Source organism: Protomyctophum parallelum (genome assembly GCF_964188405.1).
Source record: "Protomyctophum parallelum genome assembly, chromosome: 10".
NCBI classification, from domain to species: domain Eukaryota; kingdom Metazoa; phylum Chordata; class Actinopteri; order Myctophiformes; family Myctophidae; genus Protomyctophum; species Protomyctophum parallelum.
This window is the reverse complement of record NC_139704.1, coordinates 50,787,833-50,798,033: the sequence shown is the minus strand read 5'-3', so window position 1 is coordinate 50,798,033 and position 10,201 is coordinate 50,787,833. Positions and strand designations below refer to the sequence as shown.

Below are 10,201 nucleotides of genomic sequence, written 5' to 3'. Positions count from 1 at the left end.
GGTGAGGGAGTGAGGGGGTGAGGGAGTGAGGGGGTGAGGGGGTGAGGGAGTGAGGGAGTGAGGGGGTGAGGGGGTGGAGGGGAGTGAGGGGGTGAGGGGTGAGGGGGGGAGGGAGTGAGGGGGTGAGGGAGTGAGGGGGTGAGGGAGTGAGGGAGTGAGGGGGTGAGGGGGTGAGGGAGTGAGGGGGTGAGGGAGTGAGGGGGGGAGGGAGTGAGGGGGGGGAGGGAGTGAGGGGGGGGGTGAGGGGGTGAGGGGGTGAGGGAGTGAGGGTAGTGAGGGGGTGAGGGGGTGAGGGGAGTGAGGGGGGGAGGGAGTGAGGGGGTGAGGGAGTGAGGGAGTGAGGGGGTGAGGGGGTGAGGGAGTGAGGGGGGGAGGGGGTGAGGGAGTGAGGGAGTGAGGGGGTGAGGGAGTGAGGGAGTGAGGGGGGGAGGGAGTGAGGGGGGGAGGGAGTGAGGGGGTGAGGGAGTGAGGGGGTGAGTGAGGGGTGAGGGGGGGCGATCAGGGGTCTATAGATACAATAACGTTCTTGCCATTAAAAGATGAACATTTTCAACAAAAACAGATTCAACATCAGATGAAAGATGCTCAAAAGACATAAAACTGAAACCCGTTATGAACATACATTGAAAAAAAGTTAAGTAAAAGTACTTAGTTACTTTCCACCACTGCCCACGGCACAGAACAATGCCTCTGCCTGCGAGGCAAACGGCGGCAGACGACACAGAGAAAATAATAATTAATAACTGGCCAATCAGAAATTTAAACCAACTATAACGTCTATGTCAGGTGATCAGGAGCAGCTTGGACTCCTCATGCATAGAAGGAGGAAGTGTGGGTGAAAAAATGGGTTACAAAATAAATAAATTAACTATTTTTCTCACATTCGCACAGTTCAGTTTTTTAAATCTCAGTTCAGTTTTCAGTAGGCTAGTTCAGTGGTTCCCAAAGTGGGGTCTGGGGACCCCCAGGGGTCCTTGAGGGAGTTCCAGGGGGTCCCCAGCTAAATGATAGTTTGGAACCAAATGGACCCTTATGGGGCCGAGTGTGCAAATGGAACCGACTTATGGACCATTTTATTTATTTATTTGACAGGGAACGCTCATTAATCAACATGTCAGTTTTCACATCAATGTAAATGGGCCAGAGTTAGCCAAAGCTACATTTCATCTGTAGTCCCTGCAGGGCAGGCTCTTAAAAAATGAATGATAAAAATAATTAAGGACAAAGTGTAGTGTGCCTGCACACAACACCATGCGTTGATGCCATGTGTGCATAATGTGCACCCAACACTACGTCCATACAAAAACACAGTACAGTACGGGAACAGATCGACATGGTACAGAGGACAGAACAAATGCAAAGTGAAGTGAGAAATGACACCGGTGATAAATACTAATTAGTGCTGATATAGTTACTCATGATTACAGATTTGAGTTGTTTTTAGCCACCTTTTCAGGTTGAATTTGAAGGTCAGATAGTTAATAATGATAATAATAAAACTTTATTTGTATAGCACCTTTCATAACATGAAATGCAGCTCAAAGTGCTTTACAGAACAATGGAGAATAAAAGAAAAGCAAGGCAACGACATGAAAAAACAAGCAGTAATGCAATACAGTAAAATGTCTACAGAGGCTGCCTGACGAAGGTACAGTGGGAGCTTGTTCCATGCCGTCGGCCCCTAGAAGCAAAAAGCTGCTTCCCCGTATTTTTTAGTTGCCATTTTTTTAGGCAAAGCGAGCAGGCCGACCTTAGGGGGCGGTTTGGGACATATTTAGTTAATTAATAACTGGCCAATCAGAAATTTAAACCAACTATAACATCTATGTCAGGTGATCAGGAGCAGCTTGGACTCCTCATGCATAGAAGGAAGCATGAGGTCAGTCTGCTGCCCCCCCCCCCGGTCAGTTGGAGGTCTCTCTTAATTCTGTGGGGAGACTGTTCCAGTGATGGGAGGCTCTGACAGAGACTGTTCTAGTGATGGGAGGCTCTGACAGAGACTGTTCCAGTGATGGGAGGCTCTAACAGAGACTGTTCCAGTGATGGGAGGCTCTAACAGAGTTTTACCAAACACACTACGTCTGATTGGCACTTCACAGTCCCCTCTGGTAGTTGCCCTTGTTGTTCTGTCACCACTGTCCCTTCGATCTATGAACTGGTTCAGTGGTGGAGGTGCAAGTCCATTTAAGATCTTAAAAATGAGGCAGGCATCTGCAAAGTGTCTAAAGCCGTCAAAATGAAATAAGTTGTACTTTTGAACTATATGGCAATGGTGGTTAACGGTTGGGCTTTTGATCCAGTGTTTTTAATGTCTGTTTGTAAAGTCATTCTATGGGTTTTAAAGTTGTCTGGTTTGTCTGTGACCAGGTTGTAACGGGGAAACAGCTCTCAACGTCACTCTTTGTGAAAAAAATCATAGCATGCATGAAGAGTTTGGCTGCATCTGTTGTTAGATATGGTCTTATGTGTCTGAAATTGGATAAATTGAATTTGATTTTATTGGCGAATTTCTTTTTATATTTTTTTTATATTAGTTTTTTGCGGCTTACGCCTTTTATTGTTTTTTGAAGGGACAGACAGTAGGCTGACAGGAAACGGGAGAGAGATGGGGGGAAGACATGCAGTAAAGGCCGTGTCGGGCTCGGGAGTCGAACCCGCGGCACACTGCGACTGGATTACCAGTCGGGTGCCCAGACGGTTACGCCACTGCCTGGGCCATTGGCGACATTTTTAACATGCTTTTTAAATGTCAGGTTTGAGTCTAGTGTAATTCCAAGATATTTAAATTCTGATATTACCTGAATACTACTACCTTCAATAAGAATGTCAGTGTCAGGGTCTGTGGAGTTACGTGAGAAAAATCAGTTTTTTTTTTTATTCATAATGGGTCTGAATGTACAAATGGAACCAAATGGACACTCTCAGAGTAACATTAAAGGGTAAGAAACCCTTTTTGGGAGGTTTGGGTTGTAATTCTTATTTCTTACCTTATTGTGTTGTTTTTGGCAGCAAATTTCTATTTTAGTTTTAGTCATCGTCTTTGGACTGAAACTTCATTTAGTTTTAGTCACATATTAGTCACCTGGAAATGTCTTAGTGCTAGTCTAGTTTTAGTCGACTAAATGTCATAAGATTTTGGTCGACTAAATCTACAGGTGATTTAGTCGACTAAAATGTGTTTTGGTGGGCCTTGATGCCGTCGTAATGAGTGTTTTTACACTTGCTGAAAATAGACGATCTACAAGCTCACAACGTGTCGCAACGCGACGCGTTGTGAGCTTGTAGATCGTCTATTTTCAGCATGCAACCACGAGTAAAATGACTTATAGTGGTTATCTTGCCCACTAGTCCCTTCCTAACATTTTAGTCTAGTTTTTATTTGTCGACGAAATTTAGTCATCATAGCTTTAGTTTTCATTTAGTTTCCATTTGTTTTTGTCAGTGGAAAAAGGTAGTCGACGAACATTTTTCGCCTTAGTTTTAGTCGACGAACATTTTTCGCCTTAGTTTTAGTCGACGAACATTTTTCGCCTTAGTTTTAGTCGACGAACATTTTTCGCCTTAGTTTTAGTCGACGAAAACAACACTGTTACCTTATTGTGTGCAAACTATTCCATTCCATGCGTTATTTCGCTCCGTTGTGTTATTTATGTATTATTATTATTATTATTTATGTTTTAGCAATTTAAGAAATAAAAATAGTCGCTCATTGACTTCCATTGTAGCGGGGAAACAGCTCTCAAAGTCACTCTTTTAGCACATAAACCAACGCAACAAAAGCTGATTCAGGAAAACTCATGCGGTTTTATTTTCGTCCTAAGCTCCTTCAGCGCCACCTAGTGGTCACCAGTTTAGGCTCTGAGTGCCAGATCTCCAATTATTAAAAAAAGAGGGCGTTTTTTTTATTTTATACGTCTATACGGGCATGGCATCCAGTGCATCGTGTATTTAGATACGGGATGACGTCCCTGGCACTTCAACAGCTTTGAGTTCATAATATAAATTGGGGGTCCCAGAGATAGAAATGCCATTAAATGGGGGTCCGTAGCCTAATGCAGGTCAAACTGGGGGTCTTTGAAATTAAACGGGTTGAGAATCACTGCTAGAGACGTAATAAAACTTCTCTCATGGGGGTCCCTGGCATATCTCTTCAAATGGGGGTCCCTGGCATATCTCTTCAAATGGGGGTCCCTGGCATATCTCTTCAAATGGGGGTCCCTGGCATATCTCTTCAAATGGGGGTCCCTGGCATATCTCTTCAAATGGGGGGTCCGTGGGCTAATTAGTGTCAATTTGGGGGTCCTTGACCCCTGGGCGAGTTGTTGCAATAATGGTGAATGTGCACCTTTCACTTCCTGGTCAGCAGCCGTTAAATCCTCACAGGAACCCAAGGAGCCTGAAGGCAGCCGTTAAATCTTCATCTGGCTGAAGGCAGCCGTTACATCCTCCTAGAGAGAAACAGAAGGAGAGATAGAGAGATAAATAGAAGGAGAGATAGAGAGAGAAATAGAAGGAGAGATAGAAGAGGAGATAGAGATAAATAGTAGAGGAGAGGAGAGGAGATAGAGAGAGAAATAGAGAGAGAGAAATAGAAGGAGAGACAGAGAGAAATAGAAGGAGAGAGAGAGAGAGAAATAGAGAAACAGAAGGAGAGAGAGAGAGAGAGAGAGAGAGAGAGAGAGAGAGAGAGAGAGAGAGAGAGAGAGAGAGAGAGAGAGATAGAAGGGGAGATAGAGAGAGAAATAGAGAGAGAAACAGAAGGAGAGATAGAGAGAGATAGAGAGAGAGATAGAGAGAGAGATAGAGAGAGAAACAGAAGGAGAGATAGAGGAAAGGGGGGATGAATAAATGAATATATATGAAATAAAATAAGGATGGCGTGCTGTCAGTCAGACAAACCACCATTCCGCCAAAGGAATCAAATCAATATATATGGCTTTTGCCCAGTGGATGGATGTGACATTTAAGCAATATTACACGAGAGGGTTTGGGTTAATGCGGTCAGGAACGAGACGAAAGGGGGCGGGACTGGGCCTGGCGTGGTCATGAAAGGGGGCGGGACTGGGCCTATATGGCGTGGTCATGAAAGGGGGCGGGACTGGGCCTGGCGTGGTCATGAAAGGGGGCGGGACTGGGCCTGGCGTCGTCACGAAAGGGGGCAGGACTGGGCCTGGGCGTCGTCATGAAAGGGGGCGGGACTGGGCCTGGCGTCGTCATGAAAGGGGGCGGGACTGGGCCTGGCGTCGTCATGAAAGGGGGCGGGACTGGGCCTGGCGTCGTCATGAAAGGGGGCGGGACTGGGCCTATATGGCGTCGTCATGAAAGGGGGCGGGACTGGGCCTGGCGTCGTCATGAAAGGGGGCGGGACTGGGCCTGGCGTGGTCATGAAAGGGGGCGGGACTGGGCCTATATGGCGTCGTCATGAAAGGGGGCGGGACTGGGCCTGGCGTGGTCATGAAAGGGGGCGGGACTGGGCCTATATGGCGTCGTCATGAAAGGGGGCGGGACTGGGCCTGGCGTCGTCATGAAAGGGGGCGGGACTGGGCCTGGCGTGGTCATGAAAGGGGGCGGGACTGGGCCTGGCGTCGTCACGAAAGGGGGCAGGACTGGGCCTGGCGTGGTCATGAAAGGGGGCGGGACTGGGCCTGGCGTCGTCACGAAAGGGGGCGGGACTGGGCCTGGCGTCGTCATGAAAGGGGGCGGGACTGGGCCTGGCGTCGTCATGAAAGGGGGCGGGACTGGGCCTGGCGTCGTCATGAAAGGGGGCGGGACTGGGCCTGGCGTCGTCTCTCTCTCATTAGCAGGCAGCAGGCACAGCAATACCCCTCTCTCCGTTTCTGGCGCCCCCTACTGGTATTAATAAGTCACATACTCGTGCTCACGACCACTGATGCATAGGTGTACACGGACATTGCTGGTTGTAGGAGTGGTTGCACCACTCAAAAAGCTATGTTTCAATGTCAGTCGTTCTTCGATTTTTCAAAAATAGCAGACCCACAAGCTCATAGCGCGCCACTCGGTGGCGCGCTATGAGCTTGTAGATCTGCTATTTTTCAATAGCTAAAGCATAACATGATGCTAACACCAAAAGGGGTTCTCGCCCAAAATGGGTTAAGTAAAATGTTGGTATTGGTAAATCTGTTCTGATGTTTTCTCATGGTCATGTTTTCCACAACGCTGTGGAATGCACTCTAGTGTTTTTCCCCTAATAAAGTAGTTTTTATTTGTTTTCTCCTGTCCTCCATGTAAAGCACATTTGAGTATTCATATATAGACTGGTCTGCACTTGTTTAATGATCTGTTGGTCTTGGTTAAGTAGCCTTAATTACTACCACCTTGATATATTTAAAAAAAAAACTATGTTTTATAAATTGCTTAAGCTTATGTAGTCACTATTCATTGATTCACTGGTATACCAAAAAACATTAGATGTTTCTTTTCCTCAATGTTCTCAGGGTCGAAGATTGATATGCGAATATGTATTGTATAATAGTTAAATGTGAATTATTAGGATTAATTAATTGCAAAGCCTCTAATCGATTAGATTACATTTGTGAGTGATGCAACCACTCCAAGGAACAGCAATGTCCGTGTTCACCTATGTGTTGGTAAATGAGCACCAGTATAATGAGTACCAGTAGGGGGTGCTGTTGTGACGAAACAGAGAGAGGGATAGTGATGCACTGTTGCCTGCTAATGAGAGAGAGAGAGAGAGAGAGAGAGAGAGAGAGAGAGAAGAGAGAGAGAGAGAGAGAGAGAGAGAGAGAGAGAGAGAGAGAGAGAGAGAGAGAGAGAGAGGTGGGAGTTGCACCACTCAGTTCACACGGGTGTGATTTTTTAAATATAATCACTGTTGTTAAAAAGATGGAGCTTTAGTTTGTTATTTATGCAGTGGTTTTACCGGCAGGATGCCCTTGATGATGATGTTGAGTTTCTTCTCCCAGACCTCAGAGTTCTGCTGCTCATCCTTAAAGGTCGGCCTGGGCCCGGCGTCGTCCACAAAGTTCTTCCAAACATAATCAAAGTCTAGAAAGACACAGAAACATATGTTCATGTTTCTGTCTGTCTGTCTTCGTCTTGGTGATTGTTAGATGCACGATCATAATTGCCATTTTGGCCGATATCTGATAACCGGTTTTCTTCCCCATATAATATTGACCAAAATCGAAAGGCTACTGATATCAGTATCAACAGGTCCGCAGGGTTACTTTTAAAACGTAATCCCCTACAGTTACAAATTACTTGCTAAGAATTGTAGTCAGTAAACGTAATCCGACCCACAATTTAAAAAGTTCAATTACTTTTAAGCAAATCTCTATTTACATTAGATGAACAAGTTTTAGCATTTATAACCAGACAAGAATATTGGACAACAAAATATGGTTAAATCTGGTTCTCAACCTTTTTACAGCGAGATCCACCTCAGAATATATTTGGTACCACCATTATGATTCATGTTAAAATACAGTCCTATTCAGCTAGGCACAGTTCACACAGATGGCAAATTATTGATAAAAAACCGGCACTCACATCAGGGGCGGGCAGGCAGGCAGGCAGACAGGCAGGCAGGCAGACAGACAGGCATGCTGGTAGGCAGGCAGGCAGGCAGGCAGGCAGGCAGGCAGGCAGGCAGGCAGGCAGGCAGGCAGGCAGGCAGGCAGGCAGGCAGGCAGGCAGGCAGGCAGGCAGGCAGCAACAGCACCACCCCTGCGGGTCAGGGTTGTGCAGCCAGTTGTGCACACGCACACGCACGCACACACACGCACACAGCCCTCTTTCTAACCTTTGGGTGTCATGACAGTGATCTTTACACCGGCTCTTCTCAGTTTCCTCAGACCCTCCTTGTTGGCCTCCGCGGTGATATAAGATCTTGGGTTAACGCAGTAGAGGCGAGAGACCAGGATGTGGAGGCGCAGGTTCATGTTCTTGCCGAGGAAATCAATGATGCTCTGAGAACAGTCTGGAGTAACACCATCAGCACTGGAAGGGGGGCGCGGGTGCTGGTGGAGAGGAGAATTTTTTGACATGTCTATCAGAGCGTGCTGAATGCAGAATGCACAGACATGTCTGTCAGAGCGTGCTGAATGCAGAATGCACAGACATGTCTGTCAGAGCGTGCTGAATGCAGAATGCACAGACATGTCTGTCAGAGCGTGCTGAATGCAGAATGCACAGACATGTCTGTCAGAGCGTGCTGAATGCAGAATGCACAGACATGTCTATCAGAGCGTGCTGAATGCAGAATGCACAGACATGTCTGTCAGAGCGTGCTGAATGCAGAATGCACAGACATGTCTGTCAGAGCGTGCTGAATGCAGAATGCACAGACATGTCTGTCAGAGCGTGCTGAATGCAGAATGCACAGACATGTCTGTCAGAGCGTGCTGAATGCAGAATGCACAGACATGTCTGTCAGAGCGTGCTGAATGCAAAATGCACAGACATGTCTGTCAGAGCGTGCTGAATGCAGAATGCACAGACATGTCTGTCAGAGTGTGCTGAATGCAGAATGCACAGACATGTCTGTCAGAGCGTGCTGAATGCAGAATGCACAGACATGTCTGTCAGAGCGTGCTGAATGCAGAATGCACAGCGAGTGAGTTGACAGATAGACACAACATGACGAGACAGCAAAAACCTATTGTAGTTTTACTTTCACCTGCACCAGGTTTAAAGAAATCTAACCCAAACAACAACACAACAAGAGTCACATACTGTTATTATGATTAACTTGGTTAACTAGGTCCTAAATAAGTCATTATTAGGCCAATTATATCCCTCCCACCCTTCAGCTCCCCCTGGTATAAATACCTTCCTGCGCCGCTGGGGATTAACACCGCATGGAGACCAAGAGATGAACCATTTGACCGTGTACTCCACACCAGGTTGCAGCTGCAGCTCCACATCAGTTTCCAGTTTCTTCAGGAACAGCCTCTGTGGGGACAGAGACAGAGGCATAAGATAAAGACTCCCATCTCCTCAAATACGGTCGTTTGGTCAAGTGCCTTTAATTGGGCATTGGTCCTTAAAACACAATGGGTGGCAGGATGCCTTCAAAATAGGAGCTCTGGGGTGCCAGAAAGACATGGCCGCTTTTACTCTGACGCATTTTAATCAAATATCCTACGCTGCCGAGATTGTTGTATTACCTTTAGAGCATAGGCTGAATTATTTGGGCCCACAAGACCCTCCTCCACGAGGCGTTGTACCCCGCTCATTTGCATTGGCCTCAATTTCCCAGAAGCCCTAGCAGCCCACAGCGTGTGTTGATTTCCGGTTTCGTCGTCATATCATGAAGGTCTCGTCTCCAGCTCCGCGGCAAAGACGGAGTTTCTTTTTAATTATTACAATACGGCGGATTAAACACATGAAACAAAAGGCGGGAATGTCGTAGTAAGCGCCATCGAACCCTGTATTAAACAATTAGCGACCGTCAAACTGTAATAAATAGAAGGTATTCGTTCCCTATATACACTTGCTTCTGCCTCACCTCCACGTGTTTGCCGTGATGCTCGTTGGGGAGATGTCTAAAGACCGAGCGGAGGGACTTCCGCCCTATGCGCCTCTTCATCACGTAGCAGAGGTACGCTTCCTTAGGATAGTCCCAGTTATCATAGTGTTCGATGAAAACCTTTGGATCCAAAGGTGCACTGAGACAGAAAAAGAAGGAACAATTAAAGGAACAATTAAATATTGTTTTAAAAGGTTTACGTTTTGTTTTTGACACTGCACAGAGACTTACTGCATTCTAGGCTACCTTATTGTGTCATTGTAAATGTACTTACAGTATTGAATTTTTACTTTTTTTTAGTGGGGAAAAAACATTGATGCTCCTATTTTCTTACAGGTGAAGTAAACATTGAAGACGCTTTGCTACAAGCAGAATCTGCTAGAGCTACTTACTGGTGTTTGCACTTAGTCTTGCCTTGGTGAATCTTTAGGCCAAGCTCATTCTTGTACATTCCGCCGCAGTCGTTACATCTTCTCCGGGCTTCACCCTCCTGTCTTTGGCTGAACAAAATATTAGACCCATTATTAACCGTCTTCCTGCCATTGCCGAAGCCCTTCGGCAATCAAAGCCTCAATTTGATAATACACCTTGCTGCCATTGCCGTAGCCCTTCGGCAATTATACTTTTATAGTGCATATGATCGATCGAGCCATAATGCTACTCACGTTAGCCGGTTAGCTAGCAATGTTG

General features: G+C 46.4%; 1 protein-coding gene across 1 annotated transcript; it reads right to left on the bottom strand.

Annotated features, from left to right (window-relative positions):
- Window positions 1-4,409: 4,409 nt before the first annotated feature.
- LOC310865902 (single-stranded DNA cytosine deaminase-like) lies at window positions 4,410-9,962 on the bottom strand (the record flags this gene model as incomplete). The annotated part of the gene is made up of 6 exons (XM_083775105.1): window positions 4,410-4,448; window positions 6,902-7,026; window positions 7,784-8,000; window positions 8,812-8,934; window positions 9,491-9,650; window positions 9,904-9,962. The coding sequence occupies 6 exons, from the start codon at window positions 9,960-9,962 to the stop codon at window positions 4,410-4,412; spliced, it is 723 nt and encodes a 240-aa protein (XP_083631231.1).
- Window positions 9,963-10,201: the final 239 nt, after the last annotated feature.